The 23,966-nt window shown below is 35.2% G+C and overlaps 1 protein-coding gene across 1 annotated transcript in view; it reads right to left on the bottom strand.

Annotated features, from left to right (window-relative positions):
* The window catches only part of GramD1B (GRAM domain containing 1B), a 390,336-nt gene that overhangs the window by 290,561 nt on the left and 75,809 nt on the right, over positions 1–23,966 (bottom strand). The window contains exon 3 of the mRNA XM_090412772.1: positions 871–1,270. Within this exon, the coding sequence (XP_090268898.1) occupies positions 871–1,270 (400 nt within the window). The remainder of the gene's footprint in view (positions 1–870; positions 1,271–23,966) is intronic.

Raw genomic sequence — 23,966 nt, 5'->3', positions numbered from 1 at the left:
TATACTTTCTTCTACTTCAGCTAGTGAAGTGTTAATTATTTCTAGATGAGAGGTATGATAAGTTTTCTGTCCAAATCTGCCATCCATTGTCCATTACTGTTATTACTACTTCATCTGAAAACTGAAGCAAGCTATTTTAGTGGATCCATTTACTCATTATAGAATAAGTTTATTATAGAATTTACTCATTATAGAATAAGTTTACTAAAAGGATTCAAATCTATATTATATTTTTTTCTCATTAAAGGAAATATATGCTAACTGTCAGTTTAGTCAAACAGATGACCTGGTTAGCCAAGCAGATAGAACCTCTGTTCTCTAATCAACAGGTTATGAGTTCAAATCCAATTGTGGCATGGATGTTTTTAGGTGGCAGATGAATTTTATAACACAGTATACATGACATGGCTAAAAAAAAAAAAAGTTGTGTGTTTGGTTTCTAAGAGCAGGACTTCTGTATTACTAACCTTAGTCCATCCACAGATTAATGTATTAAATATAATAACCTTTTCTGGGTGGATTCATATAATATATAAGAACTTTAATCAAAGAAAATCTGATTAAAATAACAAGGTAATTTCGTGGCATCTTGCTTTAAAGACATTAAAATGATGGTTAGTTCAATTTTTGATATATTTTGATGTTTTCTACCTCTGATCTAAAACAGACTGTTGTACATGTAATATCAAAAAGATCTTTGATCCACACATCCAACTTCCATTCTAACATCAATTATTCCAAACAACCATCCAAGAAGGTTGTTTGGAATAATTTGGGCATCATGGATTTACTTTATTCTATGCCACTTTATCAAAACTATGTTATTTAAAAAAAATAAAATAACTTATTATAAAAATTAAATAAACTTACATTATACCAAGAAGATGTTTTCTTCTTTTCTTTCTTTTCTGTACTTTTGTTACTCCTTTCTGACTTTAAGCTCTCATGTTTTGATAATATTTCAGGAGATTTTTGTGGACCCCAGTCTATAGACTTCCCAGATTCGGAAGAACGACTGATGTTGTCAGGAAACATAAAATTTTCTTGATTACCAATAGGAATGCAATCTATACCATCAAAAGATTTTTCTACAGAAGTTTCACGAGAAATAGGTAAACCACTAACTGAAGGAGAAGAAGGACTGTGTGGCTGAGAAACTATATCAGGCTGTGTTGTTACAGAAAGGTGTTCCTGTGGACTTCCTTTCATCTCCAAAGATTTCTGATCTGTCTTGGGACTATCGTCTTGTGTCTCATTTGGTAAATTATCCCTTAAAACAAATTCATAAAAATTGCATCTTAAAACATCACTGCCAATATATATATCAAGTCACTCTCTCTCTAACACACACACACACGCAAACATCCACAACCTCATTTAATATATGCACTTTAAAAATATACAAGACATTTATATCTTGTACAGGTGTTAGAGTATTATCATATATGGAGTCTGTAGACTCAGTGCGGAAGGTACATTAACATCAATACTAACCACCATTTGCACAAGTTATATAGAGTGGCCCATAAGCCATGAGGGAGTTTAAACATTTAATAACTTTTATTTACTAATTATTTTTATTCTTTTTTTTTATTATAATGAAATACAGAAAAAAGAAGTTTTTTTTATTAGTTATGAAAAATCATCTTGTAAATGCCTTCCATTTTCGGCCTTTCTTTCCTGTAGAAAGGGCCCTTTCTACAGTATGTACCATGAGTTGTTAATGTTTCTAGCTGCAGTACCCTAATTTCTATACAGATGTTCTCCTTCAGAGGTTGAATTGTCTGGGGCTTGTTCACATACATCTTTTCCTTCAGGTAACCCAATGGAAAGAAGTCAGGAGACATCAGATGTGAAGAACACAATAGCCAATTAATTGCAGATCTTTGCAAAATTATTTGCTTGTCAAAAATGTGTCTTAGGAGTTCCAGTATGGCTCTAGTGATGTGAAAAAGGGCAGTGAAAAATCTCCAAATTAAAATAAGAAAAATCTCAAGGTTCTATATTTCATTATAACAAAAAAAAAATAATAATAATAATTAATAATAAAAAAGTTATTAAATGTTTAAATCCCTTCATGACTTATGGGCCACCCTGTATTTTGTTTTGAACTCATTCACCAACAAAACATTAACAATTAACTCTGGCAACCCATTCTACTCATTCATCACTCTCAAAGCAAAAAATCTAGTACTTTAAATCTAATAAGATTTAAAGCTTTGAATATTTATTCATATATTCTCCATAACAATTTCCTATAAATCAAAAGCATTGTTAACTATTCATATATTTATATAAATAGTTAAATTCATTTATACAAAGTGGAGGAATAGGTTCAGTGGAGAAAGCAAGCAGATCTAGAGAAAGCAAGTAGTTCGGAGGAGATAAGGAAGCTGTGAAATGAGTACGAAGAAGAGTTACAAAGACTATATTTGGATTATGGAATGTAGATTATGAGGGCAGATTAAGAGTATGTGGACTACAGACTCTGGTTAATAGGAGAAAGAGGGATGATATGATAGAGGTCTATAAACTTCTGCATGGGTGTTTTAGGATAAGGTGGAGAGAGAGAACACAGAGGCATGACTTCACATTAATTACCTCAGTATTCCATAATGCAAAGCACACATCCTTTCAGGTGTGTATTTGTATTATAGGATACTAGGGCAATTTTAATGTGAAGTCACCAGCTTCTACATACAAGTAGCCTAGTCATGAAGAAACTTCACATGCACACCTTGGTTTGCTTAAACTTGATAAGAGATTAAACAAGAATATAATTTCTTGGCATTTTTTATTTAATTTATAACCAAGTGAAAAAAACGTTGTAGAACTTTCTCTAATCCAGAGTATTTTAATAATAAGTTATGATATCTTTTCCTATTTGTATATAGGATATATATGACTTCTGCATTACCTCAACCTAGGTATCTCTTCTAGGTCTGGCTCTCATTGATGAGTTTGATTCTGGGGAGTAGAGCAGTTCTGCTGAGTGGCAGGATTTTGCCTGTCACTGAATAGAGTCACTAATGAAAGTTTAATGAGCTTAGAAGGGATTCCTTCAGGTAACTCAACGAGACTTAGTGATCTTGTAGATCACTCAGAGTTTCTGGAAAGGGGTACCCCACACCTTAAAAGTACCTCAATAATGGTCAAAACTGGTGGCCCATAATGCATAGCATTATGAGATACTAAGGCAATTAATGTGAAGTCATTATATTTCTATAATAAAGTAACACGTAAAAACCAGTGATATCTTTAATTAGTAAAAGGACAGATATTTTGTACTAAAATTAATAGTATATCTTCAGTGACTGTAACAGTAATAGGAATGGAATACAAGCAAAACGTTCGGTGGATCACCTATTAAAATACAATTGTTACCGTGTGCTATGAAATAATAGAAATAACAAATTTAATCTATTAAGATAAATGATTTTTTACATAAGATAAAAGTCTCCCAGATCTTTGAGAGAGACATACAGTCATTTCTATTTAAATTCGGGCAGTGTAAGATAGTTTCACAACTTTCTTTGAATAAGCGTTCATATTTGAATCTGCATATATGGAGGAGAACTGCTTTATCCCATTGGACACTATGAGTAGAGTCAATACTGTGCTGCACCAGACCAGACTTCAGAGATTTGTTATAATCAATATAATATTGATGTTCTTTTATTCTTTTTTCCAAAGAACGGCCAGTTTGTCAAAATAAGAGACATCGCATTTGCAAAGTATTTGGTAAATGCCAGCCAAAGATAGAGAAGACATTAAATGGATAAGAATCCTATATTGTTATATAGTCAGTAAGTGAAACTCAAGATCGATAACTACGATCTATGAGTTTCAATGCTGAAAAACTATCGGCGAAGGCAATTCGAAGCAAAGGTGGAGCAAGCTCCCTCACTATTCTTGATATTCTCTCATAATGTAAAACACAGCTCCTAGGAGATGTAATACTGTCATTACATTATGAGGGGAGGTCACTACCCAGACCGGTTTCAACCTTTTTTGAGGTCTCATCAGTGAGTAGGTAGACCTGGAAAATATCAAAGCTTAGTGAAAAGAACTTGCATACCTTCACTATACAAATGCCATAAAGGTGTGCTTGTATTTTGTAATTAAAATAAAAAGCCAAAAGGCTAGTTTTCTGGCCTTTTGGCTTTTTATTAGTTATCGATCTTGAGTTTCACTTACTGGCTATATAACAATATAGGATTCTTATCTTTAATATCTATTCAATTGCCAGAAAACTAGCCTTTTGGCTTTTTATTTTAATTACAAAATACCTACACAAACTACACAAGCCAGCTACGAGTATACTCGTAGCTGGCTTGTGTAGCTGGTTTACCAACTATGAGTATACTCGTAGTTGGCAGCGAACGTGTTAATTGAAAGGGAGATGGTAAATCCTATTTTATTTTATAGCCGGGTATGAAACTCGGATCGAAATCCATCTTAGTCCTAGAGTTTCATGCCAAAAAAACTATCGGAAAGCCCAAGAGTAAGTAATCCCTTGGGTAGTACAACACCAGGGCAACTCCATGCAAAGGTGGAACAAGCTCCGTCACTAACCTTAATATTCTCTCAAAATGTAAAACACAGCTCCTAAGATATGTATACTGTTTTACATTATGAGGGGAGGTCACTACCCAGACCAGTTTCAACCTTTTTTGAGGTCTCATCAGTGAGTAGGTAGACCTGGAAAATATCAAAGCTTAGTGAAAAGAACTTGCATACCTTCACTATACGAATGCCATAAAGGTGTGCTTGTATTTTGTAATTAAAATAAAAAGCCAAAAGGCTAGTTTTCTGGCCTTTTGGCTTTTTATTAGTTATCGATCTTGAGTTTCACTTACTGGCTATATAACAATATAGGCTTCTTATCCATTTAATATCTATTCAATTGCCAGAAAACTAGCCTTTTGGCTTTTTATTTTAATTACAAGATAGAGAAGACAGTTTATCCTTTGTAGAAGGTAATAAAGAAGAAATTTTGTTGATAGGAATATATGTTGGAATCAATTGATACTTTTTCAGAATTCTACCTATAGGTTCTGAGATTCCTGGAATGTACGGAATAGGAACTCTGCGGACTGTTGAAGAAACTGTAGGTGTTGGAACATAAGAGTTAAGTATCTGTTGGATTTGATTGGAGTTGTAATCATTTGATTCCATTAACTTTTTAATGATGGAAAGTTCTTGTTGTAAGATTATTGGGGAAGAGCAAACTTTATGTGCTCTATGAATTACAGATTTAAGAATGCCAAATTTTTGAGACATGTGGTGCGCAGACTTTTTGTGAATGTATCTGCCAGTAAATGTGGGTTTTTGAAAGATGCTTGTAGATAAAGTACCAGAAGACGTTCTAGTAAGGAGGATGTCCAAAAATGGTAAAGTACCAGTGTTTTCTTTTTCCATGGTGAATTGGATGTGTGGGTGAAGATTATTTATCCATTGTAGAAAAGTGGAAAGATCAACTTCAGTGTGTGGCCAAACAGCAAAAAAATTTTATCTTATGTAAAAAATCATTTATCTTAACAGATTAAATTTGTTATTTCTATTATTTCCTAGCACGCGGTAACAATTGTATTTTAATAGGTGATCCACCGAACGTTTTGCTTGTATTCCATTCCTATTACAGACACTGAAGATGTACTATTAATTTTAGTATGAAATATCTGTCCTTTTACTAATTAAAGATATCACTGTGGTTTTACTTTATTATTTAATTACTATGCCACAGGTTCCACTAAAAATCATTATATTTCTATATAATGCTTTATACTTCTATATACAAGTAGCCCATTCATGAAGAAACTTCATGAGCAAACTTTGTTTGCTTACACTTGAATAAAGGATTAAATAAGATAATAATTAAATTTTAATTTTTAATTAAAGTTTGTCTGCCATTAAGAAAGGACAAAAAGCTAGATTTTTCTTTCACAGAAAAGTGAGTGAGTGGAACGGTTTGCCTCTTGAAGGGGTAAGTGCATCTAGTGTGAACGAGTTTAAGAGAAAATAGGCCAGCTGGTTTCGTAACTTACAGCCTTTCTTTGACAGGTACTTGGCTCCCAGGAAGTCTCAGATAATAATAATAACATTCCATTAATTTTTTTTTTTTAAATGTCAATTCCGAACATGAAAGATTGCTGAACCTATGATCAGTTAATGCCATGTGCACAAGGGTTGAAAGAGAGGGAATGTTCCAACAAACCTCAGGAACACTTGGTGAAGAAGGCTGTTCATAAGTAGAGAGAAACAGAAATATATGGAATTCAAGAGGAAAAGCAGTGGACTGACTCCATGAAGGTTACTGTTATAATAACTATAGGTGTGCTGAAAATTAATGCTGTGAAGCTGCTGACATTTATATAGAAATGTGGAAGAATAAGGTTTAGTGGAAATGCTGTAGAAAAAATAAAGCAGAAATAGATTATCTATGAAAAAGTGTAAAACAGCTCAATTTATATTTTTATTTCACTTTCTGTTAAGCAAATAATGCTCAGGATTCAAAATATATAGCAGAATTCAAAGAAAAACAATATTTCTAAATATTTTAGTGTTTGCCAGATGCATACATGAAAAGTGTAGCAAATGAATGGATACTGAGAAATGAATTTCAAAAAAAAGAACTAATATTAACAGAGGCTATCCTGAGTTATGGTAAAAGCAACTAAGTCTATTAATTGTGTGTATTCATCTGGCCAGTTTGTCTGTTTTGCAGAATAAAATACACAAGTTTCTGGGAAGAAATCCTTTACAAAGATTCTTTATATCACAGACTGCAGACGAACACAGATCTTTCCAATCAAAATCTATCAACAATATATTGTGACAAAGGCATATAAGCAGATATAAATATAGATTGCATAAATACAACAAATATATGCCAAACATAATTGTTTTTTTTTCTCTTTATTTATGTTAGTTTGTTTTTTTTTTTTTTTTTGAAAGATACACCCATTCTTTTATACACAAACTTCCTATTTACAAATGTTTGCTATAAAGAAACATATCTTAATACTTTCATTTTAATTTAGGAAGTAAATTTCCACTATAACAATATATTTCATAAATGAGTACATTTTTAAAAGATAAAAGCCATGGGCATTAACAGTCATGGGAATAATTCTGCATCAGTGACTTTATATTTTTTAAGCACATAGGAAGTTTATTTTTGCTTATTAGCCTCTCTAACCTTAAGTAGTTTTCTAAAATGATTTCTTCTTGTTTTTAAGAATCAAATCATCTAAACTAAAGTAAATTATCAATACTAACAGTAACCCTGACCTTTTGGCTACTCATATATGGAAAGATGACTTCTGCATTACTTCAACCTTGGTATCACCTCTGGGTCTGGCTCGCACTGATGAGACCTCAATAAAGGTCAAAACAGGTCTGGGTAGTGACCCTTTCCATAATACATAGCATTATGCATGTCCGTAAGGATATGTGCTTTGCATTATGGGATAATACGGCAAGTGTTGTGAACTCATTAGCCTCTGTATACAAGTTGTCCCTGTCCTGAAAATATTTCAGGCACAAACTTTGTTTGCTTATACTTGGATAAAGGATTAAACCAAGAATATAATTTCTTGGCATCTTTAATTTATGGTATAACCAAGTGGAAAAACTTCCAACAAGAACCAAACCTTGGAGTCCTAGTGGTAAACCCTGAAGAAAACATTGATTGTGGGTGGCGCTAGTGTCCTTGGTAAATGTGGCGGTCGTGTTTAGCTAGGTCTAGAAAACGTGTTTTTAAAGTTAAATATAGTGTGTCTTTTTGTCACAAATTGTGCTGCAGTTGTGCATCGGTTAGATATAAGTGTCCTTCAGTGGTGTTATTGTTTGGAACTGTGTTGTATATATTGTGTTTTCACTGCCGTTTGTTTCACTAGTACGTCAGCGGCACACAGGACTTCTACATGAAAGGCTGGCTCAGCGTTAGATTTTTCGCAATGGATGCATTGCGGAAACTGCTACATGTATGCATCGAAGAATGTGAAGGATCTGTGGTCGGTCTGGCTAAATGAGAAGAACGAAAATGTCGACGTATGTGAGAAGTGTCGGGATAGGCTGGAGCGTTTAGGAATGGAAACTGACATTGTGGCCGTAGCGGAAGAACTTCGGCGGGAGTTTATGGAAATGAAAAATGACCATCTTCTTCATGAGGAAGTGGAAGTGCTCGGTAAGGAGATACTGGAAGTTAAAGCTGAGTTTTAATATGTTAAACAGAAAAATTAGGACTATAGAGATTACTTTAGCTGAAGTAACTAGAACAGGATTACATATGAGTGAGTCTTTGGTGAATGATGCAGTAATAAACAGTATGGGAGTGATTGGGAGTCAACTATAGAGATTACTTTAGCTGAAGTAACTAGAACAGGATTACATATGGGTGAGTCTTTGGTGAATGATGCAGTAATAAACAGTATGGGAGTGATTGGGAGTCAACAAAATAAAACCACAAGTGGCCTAGAAGAAACGAGATGTCGTGAGAGTGGGGGAGTAAGTAATAGAGCATTGAGTAATGAAGCTGGGAGAGTCATGCTGAATAGAGTAGAGAATGAGTCCATGAGTGTGGACTTGAATGAAATTAAGAGCGGTAAGATATATGGTGATACCACTCTTAATTACATGCATATGCAATTAAGAGTGGTATCACCTTATGCATACCATTCTTAATGGAGAGTGGTATGCATGAGGAGTCCTTGGCTGGTGGGACAATAGAAAGAGTGGCTTTAGCAATAAAGAGAGGGCATGAAGCAGACAAGATGATAGCTATGGTGAGTATGAATGACCTGAGAGGTAGTATAAATCGGGTAGGAAAAGATTTAAGAACATTATTAGATATTGTGAAGAGGAAAAGTGTCAATGGGAGGATAGTATGTGTGCTGCCTCGTTTTGACAATTACGAGTTAAGTAGACGAGCAATGATAATGAATGATATGATTGCAAGAATGTGCAAAAAAAGAGGTCTGGAATTTGTTGATGTTTGGAGTGTGTTTGAAGGAAAAAGGCAGTTGTATGCTAGAGATGGACTGCATCTTAACATGGAAGGACATAAGCGATTGAAGAAGTTATTGTTTTCTGAACAAGTTGGGCAGGGAAACTAATATTGAAAAGGTTGAGTGTAAGAGAGAGAAACTTTAGCACTGATTGTATATTTATTGATCCTTATATGCAGAATAAATTGCAGAAGAGAGGGGATAAAAATTGGCATAGGATTACGGAAGTTAGTGACTTATATATCAGTTCTAAAGCCGGTACAAGATCTAGAGGGAATCTGCAATTTTTGTATACCAATGCTAGAAGCATTCGAAATAAGAGAGAAGAATTTTTGGCATTAGTCAGTGCAATCTCGCCAAAAGTTGTAGGCATTAGTGAAACTTGGCTGTCAGCAGAAGATGTGGTCATTGGAATTGAATGTGATGGTTACAGTATTTTCAGGGAGTATAGAGAAGATAGAACAGGGGGAGGAGTACTGCTGATGATAGCTGATGTGTTGCAGCAAAGAAAGTAGTATATCAAGATGATAGACATGTGAATGAGAGTTCATTTGAGGCAGTCTGGTGAGAAATAGTGACCAATACAACCAAATATACAGTTGGATGCTGCTATAAGCCAGGGAGTACAGGGGGAGATATTGAATTCATGCATCAGCAAATTAGTGCAATGAGTGAAGGCTTAGTGATTATTATGGGGGATTTTAATTACGGTGATATCAATTGGAAGGGGGAAATATCACGTAGCAAAAAGGAAAATGAGCTCACACATCTTCTACGAGATAATTACTTGAAACAGCACATAACTGAAGGGACACGTGGTGTGAGAGTGTTGGACCTGGTTATTGGTTCAGAGGTTATATGCATAAGTAAGGTGTCCTCATTACCTCCAATTGGTGAAAGTGATCATGTGGTATTGACTTGGGAGGTTGCAAAATCTGTGGATTTTTCTGTTAAGAAGGGGTATATATACGGAACTACAGGTTAGGCAATTATAACAAGCTTCGGAGTGAGCCTGCAGCCATCCCATGGCAGAACATATTGCAAGGGAAAGATGTTAGCAGTGCATGGGATAAAATCAGTGGGTATCTGAGGAAAGCAATATCAGATTGTGGTCCTCATGGTCAGGAGGTCAAACAAGGCAGGAGTTAGATGGATGAGCAGTAGTATCAAGCTTGATCTGCAAAAAAAAGAAAATGTTATGGAGAATTTACAAGGAGAAAGGCGATCAGTACACCCATGAGCAGTACAAGACTCAAGCTAGGAAGGTTACCAGCATAGTAAGAAAAGCTAAATCAGATTATGAGAAGACCTTAGCCAAAGAGATCAAGAGTAATCCCTAAGAGTTCTTCCGCTATGTGGCAAGTAAGAGGAAGAATAACTTCGGAAGGATAACTTTAGTGGGTGCTGATGGTATTGAGGTGACAAAATTAGATGTAATAGTCGAGTTACTGAGTGATCACTTTTCAAAAGTCTATCACCCAAGTGAGGATATCTCTATACCTGTAGCAATACCTAATGTGAGAATTGAAGCTAAAGAATCAGAGGTATTAAATATATTGCAAAATTTAAATGCAAACACTGCTGTAGGCTTAGATGGAAAGCTCGGGTGTTGCGTGAATGTGCAAATGAATTGTCAACCCCTCTTACTTGGATATTTAATTTAAGTTTGAACTCTGGTATGGTCCCTAGGGAGTGGAAGTTAGGCAAAGTGGTTCCTTTGCATAATGGTGGCTCTAAAACTGCGGTAGTTAATTACAGACCAATCACCATCTCAGTAGTGGTAAAAGTATTGGAAAAGTTGGTTAAAGACAAAATTCAAGAATGGGTGGATCAGGATATGATACTCTATAGAGGCCAACATGGTTTTGTCAAAGGTAGATCCTGCCTTAGCAATCTATTAACTATTCATAACAGAATAACATCTGAGTTGGACAAAGGAACAGGCTACACAGTGGTACTTCTGGATTTTGCTAAGGCTTTTGACAGGAACCCCATAGAACACTGTTACGCAAATTGGAGCAGATGGGAATGGATATTAAATTAGTGATATGGATAGGAGAGTGGCTCAGGGAGAGATACCATAAGGGTGGTGTATGGAGGAGCCGAGTCCAGAATGAGGCAGGTGACCAGTGGTGTGCCTCAGGGCTCTGTGCTTGGGCTAATGTTGTTTAATTTGTATATAAATGATATAAGAAATGGCTTAAAGGGAGATATTCAGTTGTTTGCTGACGATGCAAAGTTGTGTAGCGCAATAAAAAATCAAGCAGATGTTGAAAGTTTGCAGGATGATTTAAATAAGCTGGTAAAATGGGCAAAAGATAATGGATGTCAGTTCAATGTGGAAAAGTGTCAAGTCATGCATTTTGGGATTAAAAGATTACCAGCTGTGTACTACGTTGATGGAAAGGTACTCCAAGAGATTGATGAGGCTAGGGACTTAGGGGTATTGGTAGATAGGGAGATGAAGTTCAGAGGACACATTGCTAAGGTGTTCAAGATTGCACATAGGATTACTTGGTTGTTGAGGAACACACTGACATCCAGAGATAAAGAGGTTATTATTCCCCTTTATAAAGCATTGATACTTCCACATTTGGATTACTGTGCTCAGGTCTGGTCATCTGGATCCCTTGGAGATAAGGAGGCTGTGGAGAGGGTTCAGAGAAGAGTGACCAAGTTGGTGAGTGATATAAAAAATGCCCCCTACATTGATAGATTGAGAGCTTGTGGATTGCAGACATTGGTTGATAGGTGAAGAAGAGGGGATATGATAGAAACATTTAAATTACTGAAAGGTTTTTATAGGATTGATGCAGGGGATATGTTTCAGTTGTGTAATAGTGATGGAAGAACAAGAGGTCATCTCTGGAAATTAAAGAAGAGTGTGGTTAACAAAGGTGTCAGAACAAGGTTTTTTGCCTGGAGGGTGGTGAATGAGTGGAATTCATTGCCTGACTTAGTTGTGAGCTCTTCGTCTGTAAATGAATTCAAGAAGAGATATGACAGATATTGTTTTTCTAGTTTGGGTCTCCCGCGATGAGTCTACTGACTCCATGGAGATATCTGTAATAATAATAAATTGATTCAGCTAGGGAGGCATGTGGTGAAGTTTTATCTGCAAGGATAGAAAAATAAGAATGCCACAGTAGGCAAACAAAAAAAAAAAAAAAAAAAAAAATTAATTAATTAAAGAAGCAGTCCTGGAAAAAAAGAAAGCATACCAAAAGTTCCTAGCAAATAAGCTGGCATACGTCCTAAAAGAATACAAAGAAAAATGGTACTTTGTATATGTCAGGTAGTATCAGTAGTGAGGGTTTGTCTTTTGGAGAAGGTAGCAGGTTATGAATTGGGTTGATGGGTTTAACTCATCGCTACCTATAAACCCATCAACCAAATTCATAATCTGTTACTTCTCCAAAAGACAAACTCTCACCACCAATGCTACCTTGGCATATTGCAAAGTACAACGTTCGTGTCACTTGCCTTACTATGGAAAAACAGAAAGATCTCTCAATAAACATATCTGTGAGCATCATGACAACATTCAGCTCATCAAAATTCATAAATCTGGCCTGGTACATGAAATTTTGAAAAAACAAGCCACAGAATCCAATGGGAAAACACGAACCTGCTACACAGATCCATATATAAATAAACATTTATACAATGAAAGTGCTGAAGCCTTACTTCATCGACTTAATCTCAATCATAATGACTGTCTCACTATTTCAAAAGTGTGGGAAATTGTTATTCTCAACTGCATTAAATAAATTCATAATTGCTTATATTTTAATTTTTAACTAATCTGTTTTAATTTATTTTAAACCCAATAGTTTTAACTCATGAATACATGGCTGTATACATAGAAGGATTTTAATTTAATCCATGTGCTCTACTGTTTCTTAATTCAAATTCCTTATTTGCAAATTCCTTATTTGTAAGATCATACTGCACTAACGATCTTACAAATACGCAAAACAAAATATCTGCATAATATATTTAATTTTTACCGTGGTACACGTGTGATTCTACAAGTTAACAAGAGCAGCTGATGAGGAAAATGCATACAGTGTAATTTTTTTAGATTTTGTAAAGGCATTTGATAGAGTACCACATAATAAACTGATATTTAAGGTGCAACAAAGGGAATAAGAGATAGCTCTGTGCTGGGACCACTACTTTTCAACTTTTATATCAAGGATGAAATTCAGGAAGATATTCAGTTGTTTGTTGATGATGCGAAGCAAGAAGGTTATTGAGTGTAGTGTTGATGTAATAACTCTTCAGGAGGATCTAAATAAGCTCGAAATATGGCAGATTAATGATGCCAAATGTGATGTTCTGAATATTGGGATCTGCAGATGGGATACTGCATATATTGAAGTATACTAGAGGAATTTGAGGAAGCACAGGATCTTGGGGCTATGGTGGATCGAAACTTGAAACTTAAGGGGCATGTTGCAAAGGTAATAAAGACAACTCAGAAGACCTTCAATATTAAGATGATCGTTAATCAGCAGATATAAAATGTAGTGATTCTATTGTATAAGTTCCTGATAAGGCCACATCTGTACTACTGTGCTCAAATCTGGTCACCAGGGTTTGAAGAGAGAGTGAAGAGGTGGTTGACAAAAATGATTTCAGGACTGTTGGAGTCAGCCAATCTGCAGAGTTTGCTTGAAAGAAGGTGAATTATCACTGGGTCTAAGATTAGTCTGCAAGGCTCCTTCCTCAAATTCAGTGGTAATGTGGCATTGGAAAGAGTCCAATCTTCAAAGTTGGATATTTCAAAATGGAGCACGCAGCTAATGATATCGGATGACTTGAATCCAGTTAGTGTTGAGAACTATGATTGTAGTTCTGAAATACTAGTAACAGTATTTCATGTGGCAGTGAATTTGAAGCCATCTGGTGTGAGGTGGAATCTAAGAAGATCAATTATATAGTGGAGTGTTGTTACAAACCTGGAGTATCAGCTGCTAGTGATGAAGAAATGCACCACTAAACAGAGATGATGCATGTAAAAAGAGTAATCATAATAGGAGACTTTAATTCAGGACTGTTAAATTATTAGTCTGTCAGATCCAAGAGCATTAGATTCGATTATAGTGTCAGTGGATGTTTCATTTAAAAACATAACTATTCTGCTTCCAATTGGTGAAAGTAATCATTCCATTCAGAAAAGGTTACATGCTAAACTACAAAGGAAGAAATTATGACCAACTGAATTCAGTGGAATAGTATCAGTTACTGGATGGGAAGAATATTGACAGTGCATTGAAAGTTTAAAAAATACTAAAGTGATACAATATCAGAATGTGTCCCTAGAGTTCGAAGAATAAATAGATTAGGAGTCAAATGGATGTGTAATCATATTAAGCACGAGATTCATAAGAAATGGATAATGTAAAGAATATCATCAGCATAAGGATGATGTCCATTATGAAAATTATAAGCAACAGGCCAGAAGAGTCACAACTGATGGAAGTTTTTGCACTTGACTATGCTACCAATTATACATTTGGTTTAATCCTTTATCCAAGTGTAAGCAAATGAAGTTTGCATCTGAAGTATTTTCAGGACTGGGACAACTCATGGTAAAGATCGTATAAGTTCTGATCATTTGCCTTAGTATCCCATAATGCAAAGCACATCTTGTGGACATGTATAATACCATGCATCAAGGGAAGGGTCACTATCCAGACAGGTTTCGACCTTTATTGAGGTCTTGTTAGTGGGAGCCAGTCCCAGAGGTGGTGATACTAAGGTTGAAGTAATGAAGAAGTCATATCACCATATACCAGTTGCCAAAAGGTGTCAACACCTCATTATTAAAATTCTCTGGATTAGAGATAGTTGATGGAAGTTTTTCACTTTGCTATGCTAACAATTATATATTTGGTTTAATCCTTTATCCAAGTGTAAGCAAACGAAGTTTGCACTGAAGTATTTTCAGGACTGGGGCAGGCAACTCGTAGTAAAGGTGGTATAAGTTCTGATCACTTGCCTTAGTATCCTATAATGCAAAGCACATCTCCTTGCAGACATGTATAATGCTATGCATTAAGAGAAGGGTCACTACCCAGACCGGTTTCAAACTTTACTGAGGTCTCGTCAGTGGGTTGCCCCACTCCTGGAAATATCTCAGGCGCAAGCTTCGTTTGCTTACACTTTGATAGAGGATTAAACCAAACATATAATTGGTAGCATAGCCAAGTGAAAAAACTTACATAAACTATCTCTAATCCAGAGAATTTTAATAATAAGATGTTGACACCTTTTGGCAACTGGTGATATGGTCTGGCGAGATGGTGATACTAATCCCACTGACGAGACCTCAATAAAAGTTGAAACCGGTCTGGGTAGTGACCCTTCCCTTAATGCATAGCATTATACATGTCTGTAAGGAGATGTGTTTTGCATTATGAGATACTAAGGCAAGTGATTAGAACTTATACCACCTTTACCACGAGTTGCCCCAGTCCTGAAAACACTTCAGGTGCAAACTCCGTTTGCTTACACTTGGATAAAGGATTAAACCAAATATATAATAAGAGTCACAACTGTTGTACAGAAAGCTAAGTCTGAGTATGAAAAGAAACTAGCTCTGCATGCTAAAGACAACCAATGAGATCTATCGATATGATGCAAGTAAAAGAAAGAATGAATATGAAAGAATAACTTTTCTGAATGCACATGGTGTGGAGGGTGACAGATGCAAAAGTGGTTGTTCAATTAATGAGTTCCCATTTTGTTAAAAGCTATCAACCTAGTGTATGCAACATATAGTTCACTGCTACCTCTTCATTGAATGAAGAAACTCAGGTTATGAAGAGGAGGTAATTAGAGGTGTTGCACAAACTGAATAACAATTCAGCAAAAGGGACTAATGGGATATCAGCACTGATGATAAAGAGCAGTCAGCTGAACTGGCTATTCCTTTGACCAGGCTATATAATTTGAATCTCGGAGTAGGGAAGATTCTGCAGGAATGGAAAGAATGTATGGTGCAAAGACTGATGTATCCCACTACCGACCAATCAGTATCTTAGGAGTGGTGGTGAAGATTTTGAAAACGTTGGTTAGACTTGCATACAGAAATGGGTTGACAGCAAATATACTACTTTGAAATGAACAGCATGGATTTACTAAGGGAAGGTTATGTTTTAGCAACTTGCTCACATTCTATAATAATGTTACTAATTAGACAAGGGGAATGGATACACCATGATACTTTTGGATTTTGCAAAGGCTTTTGACAGAATACAGCATGGAAGACTGTTGCATAAATTGGAGAATATGGATTTGGATTATAAAATATTAGTGTGGATAAGAGAATGACTGACTGATATCAAAAAGTGGTATACATGGGATGTGAGTCTGGAAGATTTAAGGTAACTAGTGGGGATACCACAAGGATCAGTCCTTGGTCCACTGTTAATCAATCTGTACATTAATGATATTGGGAAGGATTTGACAGGTGACATAGAGCTATTTGCTGGTGATATAAAGATAGGTAGGACAATCAAGAATACAACTGATATGCAGTACTTACAGAATGATTTGAATAGGCTGGAATTGTGAGCATGAGAAAATGGATATCAGTTCAATATCAGTAAACGAAAAGTCATGCACTTTGAATATTGGATACGATATCCAATGTAGTATTATATTGGCAGGATTATGCTAGAAGAAACTGATCAGGCTAGGGATCTTGGAGTGTTAGTAGACAGCAAGTTGAAGTTCAGAGGACCATGTAACAAAGATTGCAAATAAAACTCAAAAGACAACTGCAATGCTGAAAACTTGTCTTTAGGTCTGGTCTCCTGGTTTCTGTTGTGATTCTGATTCAGCAGAGAGAATGCAAAGGAGAACATTAAAAATGATATCAGGATTGTGGAAACTGCAGACACTAGCAAACAGGAGAGGGGTGGATGATGTGATTGAGATGTACAAACTTCTGAAAGGGAAATACAGGATATCAAGTGATAGAATTTTACATTTTATGGAGGATGGGGAAAGGACAAGAGGGCATTCTTGGAAGCTGAGAATGAATTCCACTAAGAAGGGGCAAGGACTAGATTTTTCTCTCATAGGGTGGTGAGTGATTGGAATGGATTGCCACTGGATGTGGTATGTTGCAAGCAGTGTGAATGAATTCAAGAATAAGTATGTTAGCTGGTGTGCATGTAGTATGTGGCCTCCCTCGATGAGTCCCTGAAGGTCTCGCTTTTAATAATAATAATAATAAAAAAAATATTGATCACTAAAATCCAGAAATATTTAATGGATGTTCTAATTTGTGCAGAGGTAACGAATACTTTGATGTGATTTTCTTATTAATTTTCAGATGAGTGAGGAGGACTACACTAAGACCAATAACTATAATTTAATTTATATGTATTTATGACATGAAAAGCTTACTTGCTTTTTCACATACTTCAAACATGAACAATTTACTGTTTTTGAGTAAAATGCCATAACATTTAATGGTAGTGCATTGTTTTTAAATGAATACCCAAAGTGTGACGTGTAGTAGAGCATGCATGATGTAAAAGAGAACACTATAATACTGCTGAGAGAGAGAGAGAGAGAGAGAGAGAGAGAGAGAATTAGGGGGATTTTTGGAAATCAAAACTCAATAGTGGATATTTATGAAGTCTTTCATATAGAAATAAAAATGTTTAAAAGCTATCAAATGTTACTTTATGGCAATGATGACAGGAAAACTGTTGTGGGAAGAATATGCGACAGGTTGAATAGTTTTTAATGACTGTTCATTTTTTCTGACTACGAAAAAACGAAAAATGAAGTTCTAAATCTTAAGGAGATAAAAGGACTGAAAGCAAGTGAAAATGACTGGTTTACACTAAGACAGAGAAAACCAACAACTAAAATTGCAAGTGTTTTTGTTATTATTTAAAAGAGAACGATGCAGTGTACGAATTAAGGATTTCAGATCCAGAAGTTTTATTTCTAACTCTCTGGAAATCAACTTCAATAATAAATTCATTAGCAGCCAACCAAAATCAAATAACTTGACAGTGAAGTTTTAAAATTCAAAAATATTGTAAATTATGCAAAGAAAACAATATATTTTGAATGCATTTAGAACGAAGCTGAAAATTCACTCGCCACTTGTCTCTGATAACCTGAGTGTGACAAATGGCTGAGTGGATTTCTGTAGTTCTGTTTCCCTATCCTGAGAGGGCACAGTTAATCTCTTATCATGAGTAACACTCCACTACTACATTTACTATGTATTAGTGGAGGGTGTAACATATTTGAAGGGTGTAACATATTTCCTTCTGAAATATGATACACCCTTCAATTTCTATCCCTGTCAGAACATCATCCTAAGTTAACCAGGTTTCAATGATACCAACAATCTTTGGAAGGTCTGGGTCAATCAATGCCACAATATTCAGTGACAGAAAATAAATATTCAAAAGAAATGCGCTCTGTGCGGGCCACATGTCTAAGATTGTATCTCCTCTCACTGCCTGTTCCTCCTGCTCTTTCCCTTCACTTTTGAAACACTAAATGGTAGTTAATTCAAACAGAGTCACTGGAGTTAAAATAAAAAACAAACCTCACTAAAAAAAGTTCAAAAAAAATTCAATTCACCCAAAACCCAGATCTTTTTGTAAAAGACAGTTCTCCCTCCAGTTACACTGTTGAGGTGAATTCTCTTATTGGTAATTATGATCATAATCTCGTACAAATTTCATCTCTAACGGAACACCCTCCCTGCAGCCACTCAAAGCTTATACCCTAGGTTACCAGAACAACAAAATGGGAAGAACTCCAAGACTTTTACTCTTTCTTTCCATGGTTACTACATTTTTCACTCTCCAGATCCAGATACTGGTTGTGATTGTGTTAGAGAAATCATCCATGTTGAAATGAATTCCACACTCTCCATTTAAATTCCCACCCAATATATAAAACATGGTTATTCATAAAGTGTGCCAAATTAGTAAAAAAAAAGCATATTGCAAGTGTCTTAAAAACAAATTCTAGCTTCATTCTTGGCCTACACTGAAAATTGCAATAACTACAAAACAACCATTAACAAATCCAAGTCTGACTTGGAGAAAGTTAAATCCAGAAAACTCCCCTCTGCATAAATGGAAGTTGTTCCTTCTTGTCCCATGCAAATTGGACCAGAAGGCACAACGGCCACTCTCTCTCTCTCTCTCTTTCTCTCTCACTCAGATGGTGCTACTGCAATCATGCTTAAAGATAAAACTGACTTCCTGGCATCCTTCTTCTCATCCAACTCCTGCACATGATGGCAAGGGTAAATCACCTCCGACTATACCAGAAACAATGCACCACGTGTCTCGTGTGATCTTCTGACAGAAAAACATGGAAGAATCTTGAATAACAAGGATACCAAAAAAAAAAAAAGGCTTCTGGTCCTAATGGTATCCAACTAACTGTATTCTGACATGTGCTCCAGAACTAACACAGTCAGTTATCATCTCTACACTTTATTACACTCAGCTAGAGTTGCCATTCACCACAGCACCAAACAATAAATCATAAAAAGATGCTATTAACTGGTTTATATTTCAATGGATTTCAAACTTGCATTATTAAGCTACTCAATATATATATTTTGTATATATATACATTTATGTATATGTATATATACACAATACATTTAAACTGTACAGGTAACCCTCATATACCACAGATGTTAGGTTCCACACAAATGCCGTCTTATGCGAGACTCTCAAATCACATAGAAAAAGTAGGGATATGTTCCAAAATCTTTTTTTTTTATTATATAAACAACAATGACATATCCAACAAAAAATATTTTTATTTACCGTATTTGCCGGCATATAAGACGCACTTTTTTCTTTGAAAATAGGTCTGAAAAACAGGGTGCGTCTTATACGCCAATAGTATACACAATTTCTTTCTTGCCTCCTTGCGGTGTGTGAGAGCATTCCAGTTAAGTAGAGTTCAGTGGATGCTCATGCGCTGTCATCGACGATCACAGCTGTGTTCCTGTTCGTATAAACTTTCTAATTATTGTCGTGGTTGTTGTGAACGGTGATAAATTTCTGCCATTAAATTTTCTCTAAATTTCTTGACAAATTATGGCTGAAAAACGTCGCATTGCTACAATATTGCATACATGCTACGTGTGATTGCGTATGCTAAAGAACATGGAAACAGGACTGCAGAGAGGCATTTTTAGCCCCCCCCCCCCAGAATCAGGAATAGGATCTAAAAAAAGCAACTCACAGTAAATATAACCTACGAAGTGGAACTGCAAAATGGCCAGAACTTGAGGCAGAACTGAATACTTGGATTTTAGACCACAGAAAAGCGAGACTCAGTGTCTACAAAAATGATTATTCATCAAGGGAAAGCGATAGCCACTAACAGAGGGATCGCCAACTTTACTGGATCAACATCATGGTGTTCATGAAGAGAAACCAGCTATGTATGCAGACTAAAACAAAAATATCACAAAAGATGCCAGCTGAATATGAAGAAAAAATTATTGAATTTCATCGATTCATCATTAATGCATTCTGAAAATTTTGAACTTGCGCAAACAGGAAACATGAACGAGGTTTCTTTTGATGTGCCCTCAAACAAAACTGTAAATTCCAAGGGCACAGAAAGTGTTACTGTTAAAACTTCGGGACACGAAAAAATTCACTACACGGTTGTGTTGTTTTATCCTGTTGTGCCGATGGGACAAAATTGCTCCCACTATTGATTTTTAAAAGGAAGATGCTACCCAAAGAAAAAACTGCTTAAAGGTGTGTTTGTAGATGTTCATGCAAAAGGCTGGATGGATGGAGGAGGAATGAAGTTATTTGGTCTAGAATTTGGTCTAGACGCCCTGTAGGACTGTTGAAGAAGCCTGCCCTGTTAGTACAGGATCAGTTTCGTTTTCACAGAACAGAAGATGTTAAAAATAAACTGAAGGAATTGAAAACTCAGTTAGCTGTAATTCCAGGAGGTCTAACTTTTCTTGTCTAGCTTCAACCGTTAGATGTCTGTATTAATAAACCATTTAAGGGATTTATGAAGGAGAAGTGGAACAGCTGGATGCAGTCTTCAGATTTTGAGGTTACGCCATCAGGAAGAAGGAAGAGGCATAGCATTTTGCAACTTTGTGAGTGGGTCAAAGCTTCATGGGATGCTGTGAAAACTGAAACAGTGGTTAAATCATTTAAGAAGTGTGGCATTAGTAATGCACTGGATGGTACAGAGGACAATTTGTTGTATACGGACTCAGATTCTGATTTAGAAAAGGTTTCAAGTGTCTCTTCATTTAGCTCTGGAGATGAATTTCTGGGTTTTGACGAAGAAGATTAAAAGGTGAGTACTCTTTCCTAGTTATATTAGGTATTTGTTTAAAGGAGATCTACTTATTACTTTATATTTGAAATACTGTAAATTCATTATAATATTCAGTGATCAAGTTTTTTTCCTAAAAAATGTGTACAAAAAAAAGGGGGTGTGTCTTATATGCCAGCAAATATAGTAACTCAGGTAATTCATGTAAGTTAAGAAAACATATAAACTATGAAACAAATACAATAATTGATATTGTGTGATTGCGCAGGGACTGTTATGTTAGATAGACTTACAACACGAGGTCTAACTAACTGCAGAAAAAAAAAGGGAAGGAGGGCAAGAATAAGTTTAAGTAAGAACGTATATGAATAAACAGATAAACGAAAGGTAAAGAAAAGATATATTTTACACTGCCTTATATGCCTGTCATCATATAAACCGACATATATGATATTTAATTCACTTTAGAATACAACAATGATTATACACATTTGTAAACAGGTTTAGTGCAATTGAAAGAAGATATTACTTTTTTAAAACAATAACGACTGATAACTCTTAGTTATATATATCATATTATGGTTTTGTTCAGGATTTATATAACTAGAGGATTAGGTGCAATTAACAATGGTCAACCAATGATTATTACTATTAAACAATTAATGAGATCATTACTATTAAATGTCCAGACAACGAGATCCCAAAATGATATAACAAAATTTGTGTTGCACCTCTGTTGGTTTGATATACTCCAAGAAGTGACTTAGAAGATTGTCCTTTGGTGAGAAACAAAGTGCAAAAGTATTTAAACCACGGGTCACCAAACTTCTTTGACCGTCGACCCTTCCAAGAGTTTCTTGACTTTTTATCGACCCCCCCACCTCTATTTTACTATTACGTAATTCTAATAGGACCAGCAAAAAGATGCTTATGTGAGTTTTTAGATGGTTTATTTTATAATTAAAGTGTTTATTGTATGTATAATATAGTATATATTATTATATTGGCTTAACATCAAATGGATACGTTTTTGACGTCCTTCTTAACATTACATATTTGATAGGAGGATAAATAATATATAAAATATAAAATTTAATTTAGATAACAATAATACAATCCTCCTTATATATATGAAAATAAGACTTTTATTAACTTAGTATACAATTTACTAACGTTGTCAATGTGAAGGGTGTGCTTCGTGACTCTTGACAAGATTAGCAATGTTGGGTTCAAAATTAGTATGTTTCAGCCTTAAATCGCCACAGAATTCTATATATAGCTTATTTCTTTGTTTTGTTAAAATGGAATTAACATGACTGAAATGCTTCAACCATGTACGAGCTTGAAAATGCAAGCAAAAAGGGGAGTACCACTTCAGAAAGTTTTGGATATTTTTCTACAACATTTATATTCGGCCAAAAGTAACTTAAAGTCCTATTTTTAAAAAGCATCTTAGCTTCAAGATCAACTGACAATTCAATAAGTTTATCTTGTAAGTTACATTCGATATTTTCAATATCTGCAGAAAATGGCATGATAACCCAATCTCAAATGTGCATGTTTTCAAAATCTGCAAAGTGCAATTTAAAATCATTGCTCAAATTTTGAAGATGTTTTGTGTATATTTCTAAGTCTTCATCTTTTACTTCCAATTGCTGTAGATTCGAAAAGTGCTGAAAATCTTTTCGTAATAATGATGATTTAAATAAGGCTAATTTAGCTTGGAAATCTAAAAGAATCGTCCGAGCTTGAATAATCGTGACATCTTTACCTTGTAGACGGGTCTGTATGTCATTAAATTTTGAAAATAAGTCTGCCAAGTACAAAATATGATTCTTATTTCTCTTCAGTTCATCACTCAAAAACAAATTAACATCTGTAAGAAACTCTAGGGTTGAATTGAACAACTCAACAAATCTTTGTAGACTTGCACCTCTAGACAACCATCTTACTTCAGTATGCAAGAGTAATTGGTTTGATACTTCATCGTTTTTTTCACAAAGTTTGGTAAACAATCGCGATTTAAGAGGATGAGCTCTAATTTGATTAATAGATTTAATACACACTCTTAGAATATCATGCAGTTCGCCACTGAGAGTTTTTGCCAATAAATGGTTTCGGTGCAACACACAGTGAACAGTACGTACACTTTGAACTTTTTCTTTCAGAAAGGCAGCGAAACCTCAATAACGGCCCACCATTGCAGATGCGCCATCTGTAGCTACTGCTGTTATATTAGTAAATGGAATATCATACTTATTTAAATATTCCTCCAATCGCTGAAAAATTGTCAACCCGTTTCATCATTTTCAAGATATTTTGCAAATAAAAATTCGTCAATATTTTGATGTTTGGTTTTACTATAATATCTTACATAAGCCATAAGAATAGAAGAACTATTGGATGGAGAACTTACTATTTTTAAGTTCTGATACTACAGTTTTTTTCTACATCTTCAGCCATTTCACAAATACGTCTTTTCACGTTATTCGCACTCAATGGTAAGCATTTTAAAACAGGGCCAGAATCTTTTTTCATTATGGTTTCAATTACTTCTTTGATTGCAGGTATAATGCAATCATATATAGTTGCAATGTCCTCTGCAATTGTATATGGTTTTCC

The sequence above is a fragment of the Typopeltis vanoorti genome, chromosome 23, assembly GCF_054136105.1.
Source record: "Typopeltis vanoorti isolate ZY-2024b chromosome 23, IOZ_Tvanoo_1.0, whole genome shotgun sequence".
In the NCBI taxonomy this organism is placed as follows: Eukaryota; Metazoa; Arthropoda; class Arachnida; order Uropygi; family Thelyphonidae; genus Typopeltis; species Typopeltis vanoorti.
This window is presented reverse-complemented; position numbering and strand designations above follow the sequence as displayed.